This window comes from Callorhinchus milii, unplaced genomic scaffold (assembly GCF_018977255.1).
Source record: "Callorhinchus milii isolate IMCB2004 unplaced genomic scaffold, IMCB_Cmil_1.0 Scaffold3, whole genome shotgun sequence".
Taxonomy (NCBI): Eukaryota; Metazoa; Chordata; class Chondrichthyes; order Chimaeriformes; family Callorhinchidae; genus Callorhinchus; species Callorhinchus milii.
Window position 1 is genome coordinate 58,499,684 of NW_024704744.1, and position 15,352 is coordinate 58,515,035.

Consider the following 15,352-nt stretch of genomic DNA (forward strand, 5'->3'; position numbering starts at 1 on the left):
AATCTGTGTGACATTTATATGACACCTGTTTTAGGTACCACAATATACAAAGGATGTTAGAGCAATGGAAAGGGTCCACTATAGGTTATTATTATTATTATAAGGATGATAATGGGGAATGAAAGGATATAGCAGAGAAGATAGGACACTTTTGATTGGAGCAGAGAAGATTGAATGATGATATGATAGTGGTGTTTAAGATAATGAAAATGTTTGAAAAAATTAATTATAAAAACTATCCGTTAGTGGGTCTCTGGGGGGATGTTACATTGTTGGAGGTGTTGTCCTTTGGTTGAAATGTTAAACCAAGATCCCATCTGCTGTTCAGGTGGATGTTAAAGATCCCATGGCACTATATGAAAGTTTCTTCTGGTGTTCTGGCCAATAATCCCCCAAATAAAATTGGTCTCTCACTCCAAGGCTGTTTTGTAGGATACTGCTGTGCGTAACTGCTACTTTTCATCCCCAAAATACACAGTCAATCCACTTTACAGTATAGCCTGTGAGATTTCTTAATGACGTGATAAGGCGCTATATCAAATGCACAAATTATTATAGGGGATTTGAGAACGAGAGGTCATGAATTCGAAAAGTGGCTAAATGGCTTCCTACTGTGTTATACAGTTCTATGGTTCACTATTCTTATTTCTATTCTTTCTCTTGCCCCATCAGGCAGTTAGAGGTGGGATGGCCCATAAAATTCCATGATTTGAATTAGTGTTTCTCTTTCATACTCTCCTTGCCTCCAGAATTTGTTATGCGTGAAAGGTGCAATATAATTACTTGCATATAAAGGAAGAATTACCCCAAAGTTTGATGAAACCCATACCTACTGAAGATAGCTAAGAGTGCACACACACATTTAAAGGGCACTGTACTATTAAAAAGGGTGAAATCTATTTTTAGCCTTTTTATTTCTTCTGGTGGCTTTCCTTTTTGAAGGAAACAAGAAAAAAACCAATTGCTTGTGTTTCAATTAAATATTTTTAAAATGTCTGATGAAATAATGTAGGCATTAAACATTCTCTTCTCAGCCTGCAGAAACCTGAGTGAAAAATCCTTAAAAGCATCTTAGATATGTCTCTGAAGCAGTCAGAGGCATGAGAGGGCAGCAAAATCATTGATTGGACAGTGAAAGTATGATGTATAGTTGTGCTCCCATGATGTTCCTAGGGAGAAATAGTTCTAGTTGGAATATATTCACCAGGAAAATGAATTTGTCCAGGTACAATTATGTCAAATAAATAATAATTGATAAATATCCTATGCAACTTTAACTCTGATCACATAAGCAAATTTAAACTTGCCTTGACATTGCTCTGAGTAATGCAGTGATACATTTTAGCATGTTTTTCTGGAACAGATTGTTATCTGATGAATTGTTAATCTTGTGATATGGTACTATATTTGTTGAAATATACTTACTTACTGAATTATATCTTACAGATTGAGAGTGGTGCAGTTTGGAAGCAAATCTATCAGGACCTGGGAATCCCTGTGATGAATTCTGCAGCAGGATACAATGTTAAATGTGCATACAGGAAGTAAGTACTTCTTATATTTTATATTTGGTTCCTGTTTCACTAATGTGTCGTTAATATTAATTTTAGAAGTCTTCTAGACATCTCAAAGCGCTTCATAGAATATACTGTAAAGTGAATTGACTACATTTAGTGGGCAAAACGCGGTAGCCAATTGCGCACAGCAGTGTCCCACAAACAGTTGTGGATTGAGTGACCAAATTATTATTTGATCACACAATTTTTACCAAATTTAAATAGCCTATCCTCAATATACCACAAATTGTATTGTTTGGAAAATTTAGTTTTTGTGTTAAAAAGGATATTTTTGCAGAACAAATAAATTGTTCAAAAGGGTACTATGAAATACAGGATTAATATCAGTTATGAAGAAGATAACCTTTGATTTTGGCTTTTGGGGGATATCAGATATTTTTCTCAGAATATGTTGCATGTATTGAAGTTCCCTCTCAGCAACCTCAGTTTATTCAAGTTATATTAACAATATCAACTTCAGTTGATAAAGACCTAGAATCAAAGAATTATACGTATCCAAACAACTTGCTGTGTGGAAAAAAAAGTCGTCGCCTCCCCTCTGTTTCTTTTAAGGACTGTTTTAAATTGGTGTCCTCGGGTTACTGACCCGCTCGCCAGTGGAAATAGTTTCTCCTTGTTCACCCTATCGAATCCCCTCACAATTTTGAAAACTTCCATTAAGTCTCCCCTTAACCTTTGCTGCTCCAAGGAGAATAATCCCAGTTTCTCCAGCCTCTCCTGATAACTGAAGTCCTTCATTCCTGGTACCATCCTGGTAAATCTCCTTTGCACCCTCTCCAATGACTTGACATGCTTCTTAAAGTGTGGTGCCCAGAACTGAATGCAGTCTCTAGCTGAGGCCTAACCAGTGTTTTATAAAGGTTCATCATAACTTCCTGACTTTTGTATTCTGTGTCTCTATTTATAAAGCCAGGTATCCTGTAAGTGCTTTTAACAGCTTTATCTACCTGTCCTGCCACCTTCAAAGATTTACTTATATGAACCCCCAGGTATCTCTGACCTCAGGTAACTCACTGCACTACCTTTTAATCTAATTTTAGAAATGTCACAGGTAGTTCGAAGCCCATCAATGGTACCCAAGGCACGTTTTTAGTCGTAGTACGTGAAGCCTGCTTACTTCAGAGGTGCTGTGAAACAATATTAATACTGTAGCATATCCACCTGCTTGCATCATTTGTTACTCAATTTGCTTAAGAAATTATGTTGGTGGGATCTCTTTTTAGATGTCTTTGTGTGTAATTATAACTTTGTAAACATAGTTTAGGTTAAATTTGTTCCATTCCAAAAATATCCTTGACAGATGCAAATCATATTGAAATCTTGCTTCACTTCTTCAGCAAAAAGCAATAAATTCATGCTACTTTTATTAGTGTTTTTTAAAGAAAGCAGATTATGGATCACATTAAGGATCTGGGTGTCTTGGAGGGTCAGTGCTTATTTGGCTCTGTTCATGAAGCATGTCGAATCTTGCTGTGTACATTTTAATATAATTTCACATATCAAAAGATTCACTACACTTACCATACCGAGCAGAATAACCCCTGCTGCTGTTTTGTTTTTGAGCCATGGTTTAAAATTCATCTCATACTGGTGGAGATTAAATTTCCTCTCTTGGCAGCTGTGAAAGAAGTTTGAGCACTGAGCTCAGGCCTCATCAAACTGTCTAAAGCCCAAACTGCCCATAATTTTGATGTAATTCAGCAATCTCACTCTAAGGATGCATAATCGGTGATATATTTAATGGAAATATCACACCGTTGGGATACAGCATGCTTTGTCTGAGGTTGAATGCCGAGCATATTGCTGGGAGGGCGTAGTGCTGTTATACAACACGTTTGGTGAGTTTTTCCATCAAGAACGCATTATAAATGGAAGCTCAAAACATTGCGAATTTCACTGAAGTCCTGCTTCATCTGGAGGAGGTGTTTTCAAGAGATGTAAGACCCGCACCATTATAAATGGGGCAGCTGCAAATAGTACTGGACCAGACATTATTTCAGTGTTGTGCTTTTCAAAAGCAAGCTGCTGTTTACTAACAATAAAAACGAGCCCTATGATCTTGGTGCTCTATGCATCCGCCAAGGTGCACGTCCATAGAATGTCAAAATGGTGTATTTGGTCATTTTCTGTACTGGTTTGAAAGCTGTGTGAGGCAACGAGTATAAATCATCTTCTCACACCAGATGGTGTACTCCAGTCACTAACTGCAGCAGTAATATGAATTTAGTTGTGCTATCCCTGACCTGATGGTGCTTGATACTAACACTGAGTGTCTAAAGTGGACAAGTGTTCCATTTCCCACCATTGACATCTCTCACCTTGATGAGCATAAAACTCAGCCAAGAAACTTGGCAGATCATGTTCCAAGAATGCACTGCTTGCCACTGCGACAGCTGTTGGCAAGCTGACAAAAATGCTGGCAAAATTAACCATGAGGCAATGGGTACAATGTTAATTCTGTATTAGCCAATTTAAACTAAAGGAAGCTGATGGGCGTTCCTAGTGTTGGCATGTTTACCTACAATAGACTTTTTATTTGTACCACTGTTTTCTACTCTTCCCTGTTAAGAGTACCCCTGCTCATCATTCCATCTTCTTTTCATGCTTAAATAGCGTTCTTGGGATTATCAGTCTAATTATTTTCCAGGATCATAATCACTGTACTTTGTTGTTTTGGCAATTTTCAAACGTCTGTTTGCTTTCTCTGGTGTTTTGACTACTGTTTTGCAATGAGTTTCCACAAGCTTTTGTTAGCAAGAGAAGTAGCTTGTAAGCATATCTCTCATTTTATTTTAGCTCGGTTTGTTTTGGGTATGGAATGTTGCATGAGTGCTGTGTGCTATTTCTGTTGGACAGCGTGTGCCAGGCATTAATCCTTTGTCACAGTTAAGTGTGAATGTTCAATTCCTGGAATACACTAATATAGTGAGGGTTTGTAAAATAAACACAAATTGAGTTTTTAAACAAGCTGAATTTATGTTGGAAATGGTCACTCATAAAATGACTAGTATTTTCCAAAGCTGTTTCATTTGCATTGTTGGTGCAGCTGCTGTGTTGATCTTACAGTGTGACAGGGTTAATTGATTCTGTCTTGTAAATTGTCTTATGTGTAAGGCTTTACATAATTAGCTTCACCTTTGCTTTGGGTGAAGTCAAGTGTCCTACTTAATGATATTAGATTCCAAAATTCCTTGGATGTGCTTAGCAGTAAACTGCCAAATTTTCAGATAAAATTATAAATCTTGTCCTGTTTACTTCTATATTCTGGTTAAATAGTTATAACAGATACATGGCATTTAATGGATTAAATAGTTATAACAGATACATGGCATTTAATGGATAATATGCGAATTGGAAGAATATCTTGGACATGCCATGTCAATGTTAAACTGAACTAACTGAACACCTGTGTCTTCCAGATACCGCTTCATATTTCATTGTTAGCACACAGTGTGCCCACTGAACTCTTCTCCAGTTTATTCTGAATGTAAATAGTGAGGCTTGATGCAAAGTTCAGTACAGAGGCGGGGTAGCTGCTTTCATGTAATACGAAAGTAGAACTCCATTATAATATATCAAGCGCTCCAAAATGTTACCCTGCAGGAAGGGCACTATATCAATGCAAGTTGCTGTTTTGTTATAACGTGGGTTCACTTATACTGCGATTGTGATATGGACCAGACATGTACTTACTAAACATTATAAAATCTGTACAGGAAGGTGGCCGGCTCACTTCAAACCACCATGTCGGCTTTTTGTGTGCTAAAAAACACTTTAGCGCACAAAAAGGTTTCTGTGTTTTCAAGTGAGTATGCTTTCTGTGCTTATTTTAGAGTTTTTGGTGAGTAAATTACCGGTGATTGTGACCCATATGATGACATGAGTTATGGCCCCCCACTACCATGTTATAAAGGAACTTTATTGTATAATGTGTTACATAGCCAGTGCAGTACATGTTGAAAAGCAGATTAAATTGTATAGCATTATGATGTACTCCAGTTAATGAGCCATTTAGTTTTACAAATCTCTGTTCTTTTATTCCCTTCCACCTGGTTAAAATGGCATGGCATTATACTTGAAGCATTTTTCCCACCAATTTTCTCCTTTTCTTGAAAGCGTTTGATTTTTTTTCTTCTACTGGAATACTGTTTCACAGACTACAGGTGTCTTTCAGTTCTGTGTCCAACTAGTAATTATGTGTGAACCTTGGCAATGAGAATTGCTGGGTTATTCAAACGTGGCTCATCAGAACGAAGACCGATTGTAACTTCCTCTAACATCTGCACAAATGGACCTTCAGTATTATTGAATAGATAGTTGTTAGGAATAGGAAGCCCGGCTGATTTTTCTCCTTCTCTAACTTGGTGTATTGAGTCCATTGTCATGTCCCATCCACCGTCCTAGCTGAGATTAGTTAACTCAGCATAGAGTAGGATTTGAATTTCTCAGTTTTTCACGTTCCCCCGCCTAGCCCACCCCACCACTGATGGGTGGACCACTCTGCCCCCACTCCCTGGAACTCCATCCTGCAGTCGTTAAGCCTCGCCCCCTCCCTTGCCTCCTTCAAGACACTTCTCAAGACCCTCCACTTTGACCGTGCTTTTGATCCCACTGCTTCCCCCCTGCCCTACACCCTCCCCAATCCCAACCCCCAGTTTGAGTTTGAAAGATTGACTGTCCAGCGCCTTGGGACGTCATCCCAATGTGAAAGGCGCTATACAAATGTAATGTTGTTGTGGAGTCTTTACTCACTTGTCCATCATGTGAATGCTCAGAACCATAAACGTTGCAAGATGTCTTCTGATGTAAAATGAGTAGTAGCCTTTCATGCTCTCCTTGTGTTTGTAATATATTATCTAATTGTGTATTTCTCACAAAAACTGCCCCATTGATTATTGTATTCTAACAATAGATGAACAGTCTACAAGATTGCTGTGTTAGCCATTGTGGACTCGATTGGCTGAATGGCCTCCTTCTGCACTGTAGATTTCTGTATTTCTATGTTCCCACAAATATCAAAATCTGCACCTTACAAAGAGAGACAATCTGTTTAATTCTCAAATTGTTTGGTTTCTTTGAAGTTCTAACTGAGCATTACTCCTTCTCACTCTTCTCCCCCACCCCAGATACTTGTGCGGCTTTGAGGATTATTGCAAATCTGCTAACATTCGCTTTCAAACATCACTGCAAGGAGATTCAAAAGCAGACAAAAAGAAAAAAGAATGTGAAAAGGGTCACGATGATCGTGTTTGTAAAGAGGAAAAGGAACCAACTTTGAAAACTAATGAAGAAATGGAAGAAGTAAAGGGCAAAAAGGAATATGAAAGCAAAACTGCTGTGCATAGTGATAAAGCAAAAGACATTGAAACCAAATCCCTCAGGGTAAGTACACATTACGTTGTGTTGTCTCTAGTAACATTTATATACCTCATGGAGAATTGTTGCAGGGCTCTGGTCAATGCAGAATATTCCAGGGCACAAGGCTTGACTTGCTTCACTACAGAGGATTACATGGCACTCGGCTTGACATGCCTCATCGCTGAGTGTTACAGGGCACTGTCAGACAGGCAGTTGGCTAATTGGTTAGACTTGACTTACTTTACAGTAGAGTATTACAGGCACCAGACTGGGCATGTCTCACTGCAGAGATGACTGACTGTGGCAGTGATCAGCTGTTTTTACTCTACAGTAGATCAGTTATCAAATGTCTTATCATTAAATTAGATCTGTCCTGGTTTGGTAAGCTACAAGAAATTGGTGCTATATTAGCGATACAGTGCATTGAGATTTTTGATGGGAACTGAGTTAGATGGTGCTTTTTTAAAAAAGTAAAAGAACACTTCTGCTGGGAACTGGGACTTTCAGCTTACTGGACCAGCTCCTGATCTTCATCGGGAAGATGCAGAGGAAAAAGCACCTATAGAGTGGGAGGAAGAGGAACCTCTTTGGTTCAGGTCCTGTATCTCCTCATACAATACAAAATTACGCGTACATAGCGTCTGTCATGTTGGGAGGATGTCCCAAGGCTGGATAGCAACTTGTGTGTATTAGGAAAGGCCTGAAAGAAGATTGCCTGCTTATCTACTCTCTTAAGGGATGGGATGTAGTGTGGAGGAATGTGAAGGGAATTTGTGTAACATGAACTGGTGGTATTCTGTGTGACGGTTATTGCTTTAACCAAACTGCTTCATGTTTGTAGGGAAGGAAGAAACATCTCCCAGAATGTACATCACGGACAGACCCTGGAAAGGACAACAGCAGAGTAAAAACGGAGGACAGTGAAGGAAATAAAGATGATAAAATGGGTGAATTCAAAAAAGTTCTCCCAAAGTGCAAAATAGAAGAATTGAAGGCTGAAAAATCAGAGGATAAAGAAAAGCAGGGGTGAGTGTTTGCTAAAGATAAGTTAAGATTTAAGTGTTCAGGCCAGGTCTGCTGAGGAAACAATGCACCAGTTGAATTTAATGTAAACTGAGTTAAGTTATCTTCCTTTGGTTGTGGACTAGAGTGGCTAGTTCAGCAAATTGTGTTAAGATTTAATGCAGTCAAACGCAGCTTCTGTGGTCAGGCAGTAATGGGGAAAAGATAATCAGAGGTCAAATAGCCTATTTTATGTTGATTCCTATGACCTGGCTGGGATGTTGTTCAGCTGAAAGAAGTTAATTGTGTTAGATTGTAATGGATTGCTGTGATTGTAATGGACTGAAAAGGAAAAAAATAAAATTATCTCCATGTCTGGTGTAGGTGTTGCTTTTATGTTTGCGATTTAAAAATAGCTTTTAATGTTGGCAAAATGTCCAACTTCTAGAAAATACCAATTGACCAGATGGTTAGCACTTAGAAACAGCGAAACGTCATCTCCAATGCAAATCTTTTAAAGCCAATAATATATTGAACTTCACAAGAAGGATTTCAGTTCTTGCCATTGAAAAGGAAATTAATTTATTTTGTCTTAAGTGGGAGGAGAGTCTGAGTGTTTTGTTATAGAGTACTACTTTTTTAAAATATATGTTTGAGGATTTTTTACTTTTAATCCAGTGCTGTAACATATAGAGAGGAGCCCTGATTCCCAGAGAGGTTTATTTTAATGGGAACAGTAGCTTTGAACCAGCATGGGAGCCAGTCTAGAACTACCTGTCCTTGAATGAGTGCCGTGTACTGGGTACTGTGCAGGGTTTGTACTCCACTAAGTGAAGTACAGTATTTGAGTTGTTTGGCTGCTTGCCTTTAAATCTGATTGTCTTGACAATGGAGAAACGTTGGTGTCTTTCATTTTGTCTTGGTAATGGGAATTATACAGCATGTTCTTTGACCTGTAGGAACAATTGGTTGTAATTTACCTTTCCTTCCCCCTCCCTTCCCCATTGTCTGTGTATGCATCGTGCCATCCATGAACACAAGCATGTCATCTCTGTGAACTCCGAAATCCATTCTCAGATTTTTGCCAAACTTAAGTGTCTTGGACATTGTCATAACATTTTATTTCTGTTCTGTTTAATGATTCTGACACTTCCATGTTTATTTTTGAGAGCGTTAAGATTAAACAATCACACTAAATAAAGCAAATAATCCATGTAAAGTGAGAATTGCACCTCTATGTAGCTTCTCTTGTAACATTTTAGGTTGATTCTGAATGATCTTCAGATTTAGAACCACTTTAGTTTCTGAGTGTATTGCTCACTTTACTGCAGTTATGATTTGCAGTAGTGCTACTTTGAACTTTAGCTTATGTGCAGGACAAACTATTGAATGTGAGATTCAGATCAGATACAAGTAATAGGTTTAATAATTTTGTAAGAAATACAGTGGGTTTAATACATGCTGTTCACTAAATATGCATGCCATTATAAGGTCAGACCTTAAACTTTACCAGTATTAGTGAACAGCATGCATCAGATGCACCACATCACTCTAAACTCTTATTGTAATGTTTACTGCTCTTGAAAACATATTTTATAGAGTTCAGCTACTGTAGTCTCCGAATTGTTTTATGTTCCTTGGGTCCCTTTGGAGCAAAGTTACTGGAAGAGAAACTAGAATGTATTTTTTCTGCTCAAAAGGTTTTGGAGGAAAGGCTAGAAGAACACCAGTATATCTCAGTGCAGCACGGTAGCAATTATCTCTGAACATAAAACCGCAAAGGAGTAAACTGTTCATGTTTTTAAAAACACACATATTCTTCTTCGTTTACCTGGGGTTAGGGATGAAAGCATTAAAGAGGATGAGGAAGATGAAGAGGAGGAGGAGGAGGAGGAGGAAGAGGAAGAAGACGAGGAAGAGAGGGAAGACGAAGAGGAAGAATTTGAGTGTTATCCTTCAGGAATGAAAGTCCAAGTGAGATATGGCCGAGGGAGGAACCAGAAGCTGTATGAAGCCAGCATTAAAGATTGTGACATTGAGGGTGGAGAAGTTCTCTACCTAGTGCACTACTGTGGCTGGAATGTGAGGTGAGTTAGAAACTATAATAGCCTCTTGTAGTATTAAAGGGGAATTCTATAAAGATTTAATTATTCCAATAAACTTGCCTCCCTTTCCTGTTTGCGCTTCACACTTCTCTGCTGGTCTGCAGCTTTGCATCAAATGATTTGTAATTTGTGCCACAAGCTATTGATTCTATTGATGACGATTCTTCCATCATGGGTATTTTTTTCCTGCCGGAGGAATGCATCTTAATGTCCATTAGTAAATGTTACAGACATTGGCATTGTGCGCCTATAATGAGGAAATCCCAGTGTGAACTTGCTGTCAGGCCTAATAAATTCACCCAACAGACAAATCCTACCCCTGTATTCTTAAAACATTTTATTCAATACATTCCCCATTAATGTAAACTTCAAAGCTTCAGATAGTTTTGCTGTACATTGGCATTTGCTGACTGCTTATGGAATATTTAAAAAGCATTGGTAGTTACAAATAAATCCTAGATTCCTTTGCTGGGAGTTAGACCTTAAATATCATTAAAACTCTTTCTTCCCCTCAATGTCCGAATGTCAGCAGCTGTAGACTGGGGTATGAGATGCATACTTGAGGTGAAATTCCTCTCATTTGACCTACATTGAATAATGACCAATGTCACAAGGTCACAAGATTGGTTTGGATGAAAAAGGCCCTTCTGATCTCGTTCTTCCTATACACCCTGCCTACGGTACCCATCGTAGCATCAAAACACCTCAACCACCTTTTGGCAAGAACCTTACCATTGAACGAATTACACATCATTCAGAGTGCCTCTAAATCTTAGTAAACTGAAACAAATGGGTGAGAGAAGGAAACTTGAGTTGGTTCTTTAGAATACTGTAATGAGATTATTGAGTTTTTTTACATATTACTGGAATAAATGCTTCACCAAATTTTAAATAAACTTCAAAAGTGTCCTCCGTTCATTAAACATTTGGTTCATTTTGAAAACATGCATTTGCATGTCTTAATAGTGATCTTCCTATATAAATGCACCTTGCAGTTTTAAACCCAGTTTTAGTTCTTGTCATCCTCTCGTCTGTTTTCCTTTGAAAAGAAGCATGTTCAGAATCATCCATGTTGTGTTCATCCTTTTTTTTAAATAAACAAAAATGAGTGGAGCAGTGATACTGAGCTTTAATGCAATGAGGCTTTATATCGTAGAGTGGGATAAACCTGGATTCAATCCCTGCTCAGTTTCTCGTCTGAGTGATATTGAGCGAAGGTTATGGCATCTTTCTGCAGAAAGGAGGGAAAATCAGAAGGGTGAATTGTGCCGGGAATAGTACCTAGTGCTTATTGGTGGCAGTCTAGAAGCAGGCTATATGCCTGCCTCCTGACACAGAGGTGTAATGAGTTAGGTGAACTTTAAGGTTGGGTATAACTTTCAATTAAAACATTAATGCAGAAATTCACTTTAGAAATGTTGTGAAACTACTCCATTTCACCTGGGTTCCCTTTACATGGCCATTCAAAGATCACTCAGTGCATTGGGCTTTGTAAACATTCTGTGCATGATCCTTACTTTACCCCTCCCTCTGTACCCTATTAAATTTGAAAATGTTGTAGTTTTTATGGAACAGTCTGTCAGGAAGAGCTGAATATTTTTCATTTACATGATGGATTTGTTTTTTGTATCTATTTTACTGCCTTAAACATGGCACTTTTTAGCATTGCACTAATTTAATGGAAACTCTCAGTGCCAATTCAAAGCATAGGTTTGAAAATGCAAAGCCACTAAAGTGGCATATATAGTATTCATTTTGAAAAAATAAAATTGCTATAAAGCAATATAGTTCTGTTGCATCAGAACTACATTGAATGACTGTCCCCTTTGGATTACAATGACACTTGCAGGCCAGTGCTTCTCATCTATTAGGCAAGGTGTAGTTTACGAAGTGCAATATTATGCTCATGAAAATTAACACTGACTGCTGTTTAAAAATCATTTCCCATGTCCACCTGGAACATTTGTTTTAGCAATGTTTGAGTGACTTGACCAAGTAATTTCATTTGACTTAATTCTGCTATTAAAGGGCAAAATCCAGCAGTGTTAATTTTTACAATATTGCACTTTGTAAAATACACCTTGCCTTGTGTATAGCCCTGTGAAACTTTGATAGTTTCCGAACTTCATATGCATCAGTTCTCTGTTTCCTCATCTCCATTACAGTGGACTAAGTTTGTTTTTTTGATTGTTAGATATGATGAATGGATAAAGGCAGACAAGATAGTCCGACCAGCAGACAAAAATGTGCCAAAAATAAAACACAGAAAGAAAATAAAGGTAAGTGCTTTTTTGTATAGTTATAACTTTTAGGCCATGTAATTGAGTGCATGATGAGGTATGGCACGTTACTAATAATGAATTAAGACTATTGTCATAGATGAATTTTGCAGCAGAAATGTGGTATGATGCTCTTTTTCCCCTTCGGGTTTTCTAATTCTCTTATTTATACTGCCGTAGTCTGATGCTCCAGGGAATGTTAAAGGGAGTTTGTCCTTCCCATTGCATTTTGCATTGCACGAGAATTCAGTGAATGACGATCAGGGGTTCCACATGATTTCTTACCCTCAGGACACTGAAACCAATTATAAAACTCCAGCTGTAGCCCTAACTGAGATCAGCTAACTAAACACAGAGCTAGGTCTAAACTTTAACATTTCCTAAGTTCTGCATCATAATGCCACATTATACAATGTATTTTACCCACTGATCCATGAGAAGACAACAGGACACGGATTGCAAAGGACAATTTTAGGACAGACATCAGGAAGTATTTCTTTACCCAGCGGGTGATTGGAATAGACTACCAGGAAGGGTGGGTGAGCCAGACACAGGAATCGTTTAAAAAAAATCGATACTGTGAAGGAAGTGATGGGTATTCTGAAAGGATGAGATCAAATGGGCTGAGGGACCTTCTTTGTCCGAACCTCTCTTGTGATCTTATAATCTTGACTGCCGCTAGGAACCCAATAATTGAGGCGAAAGTGACTTCCTTGCCTCACAAAAAGTGCAACTCTTCAAAACTGACTATGGAATATTACCTTGTAGACGTTACAGAAGATATTATGGTCCTGAAGTCACATCAGTCTCTTCCGTTGACACGAATGCTAGTATTTTGGGGCAAGGAATAGTGGCAAGTGAGAGCATGAATGCTGGTAATTTAGGGGAAGGAATAGAGGCAAGATAACAGTGTGAAATCGCTCATAGACCAATAACAATAGAAAATGCTGCGAACAAGCCAATTGGTAAATACATTAGCTTTCCTATTCGCAATTCATGCTAAGTTTATTTGGATTACAACATTAAAGCACACATCATCTTTCATTTTCTTTTACATTCAACATGTTGTTTTCACTTTGTTTTCCTAGTCTATTTTAAGTAAAAGGATCATCAAAATGAATAACTCTTTCCTGTAAATATTAATACTACATTTGCTGAATTGTTCAGTGATGATTTTCCCTGACTCAGATATTAAACAGTCTTTATTAGTTTCATTCTGACCAAGATGTGTAATTGAAGCATTTGGTAATGAATTTGATTTGGCAATATTGCTAATATTCAACAATTTACAATAACAGTTGTTCTGTACTAGTTATAACAATATGTTGTTGCGTTTTTTAAAACTTTTTTTGTGAATGTCACTTGCTGTCTGTGGTACAGATTGCAATAGATTTACAAAATAGCCTGAATTCTGTTCTTGCCTTTTTTACACTAGGCTGGTTCATATTCATGTATCTTTACTGTTCAAATGTGTAATATGATCAGTTGTTATCTATAGTTAATCTCAGTTAAACGTTTTGTAAACTAAAAAGTGGAATTTCCCTGAGGAATTATTTATTCTGTTCACCCACATTTCAGAGCAAAGCAGATAAGGAAAAGGATGAAAAAAAGGACAAAGAAGAGAAATCTTCCAACAAATCTGTGCGGGCTCGCCGGCCCTCAAAGTCAACAGCTCATTCGGTATCTTCAGACGGTGCTTCGAAGGTAGCTGGAATTGGGACTAGAAGCTGTGAGAGCAATTCTACAGACATCTCTACCATCCTTAATGGCCTGCAAGGTATGATTATATTTTTAGAATTACAGCATGAGGTTTGCATGGTAATTCACACTTTAGTATGAGTTTCTTTTTTTAAAACAAATGAATTATACTTAATGTACATAACAGTTGTTACGATCATTATTTTAGTGTTCACCTTGTCATACTGACAGAGTTCAGTAACTAATGATACTGCTGTTGTATTCGAAAACCATACCTGAGTCAGGCTATCCCCAGTATGTTCACAGCTGTATTCTAGAGTAATTTTAAAGGTGGAATCCTCACTGAAGGCTGCAGATAAGTTGTAAGAGTCATGTTTGTAGTTCATGATATCATCTAAACCACTCAGTTACTTTACAGCCTTGTTATCACCCTTTTAACTTAATGTGCTCAATAATCTCACCCACAAATCCCTTCATGTCCTAGCACTCCCTACTTCTCTGTAGCTGTAGCCCACTTCCCTGTCTGCCCTCTTCGCTGAGCGAACACAGGCCTGCTAAGCGTTCCCTGATCAGTTTTTACTACCATCAGTTTTTAAGTCACTGCTCCCCTAACCTCTGGCCCTCCGTCTCCCCCTTTTATCTAACTTTAAATCCCTCCTTAAGACTTAACTCTTCGACTGTGCCCATGGTCACCTCCCCTTTCCCCTCTCGCTTACTGTCCAACCCGCCCTTTGTGCAGCGCTCCGAGCCACTATCCTGTACGAAGGATACTATATAAATGCAATGTAAGTTGTTTTGTGGGTTAGTGTGTAATTATAGGCTGAACTTCCAAAAATAATAGTAAATAAGGGTTTCTTTATACACTGCACTTTGAGTTTTCTCTGAACTGCTGCAGAGTATTTCTTGATAACTATGTGGGAAGAGCACCACAGTCATTTGTTCTCTTATGTTAATATCCTCCTACACCAAGACGTGGAGGACAATGATAGTTGGTGTCTGGCTTTGAAATTCATGCAGTACATTGAATTGAATGGGGAAACACAATTTTGTTGCATTCCACCCTCCAGAAATGGTGTGAGCACATAATTTAAAAACTTGTACCCGTTAGAATTCATTACTCCTATCTATCTGTTGTAGTACATTATTTACTGGACTACATTGCATTCTGCCCTCCATATATAGTCTGAGCCACATAATAAATAAATATCTTGTACTCATTAGAATTCACTACTCCTACCGGTTACAATACGTTACTTACTGCACTACATTCTTCTCAAAGGAGACCTGACAAATTCAGCTGGACAAAGACTCCGGTTCACAGCCAGATGGTGTT

General features: G+C 38.1%; 1 protein-coding gene across 1 annotated transcript in view; it reads left to right on the forward strand.

The window, feature by feature from the left end:
* Nucleotides 1-15,352, forward strand: part of arid4b (AT-rich interaction domain 4B) — a 68,196-nt gene that overhangs the window by 40,379 nt on the left and 12,465 nt on the right. Inside the window, exons 14-19 of the mRNA XM_007893834.2 lie at nucleotides 1,447-1,544; nucleotides 6,704-6,959; nucleotides 7,777-7,961; nucleotides 9,779-10,024; nucleotides 12,237-12,321; nucleotides 13,900-14,098. Coding sequence (XP_007892025.1) covers nucleotides 1,447-1,544; nucleotides 6,704-6,959; nucleotides 7,777-7,961; nucleotides 9,779-10,024; nucleotides 12,237-12,321; nucleotides 13,900-14,098 — 1,069 coding nt within the window. The remainder of the gene's footprint in view (nucleotides 1-1,446; nucleotides 1,545-6,703; nucleotides 6,960-7,776; nucleotides 7,962-9,778; nucleotides 10,025-12,236; nucleotides 12,322-13,899; nucleotides 14,099-15,352) is intronic.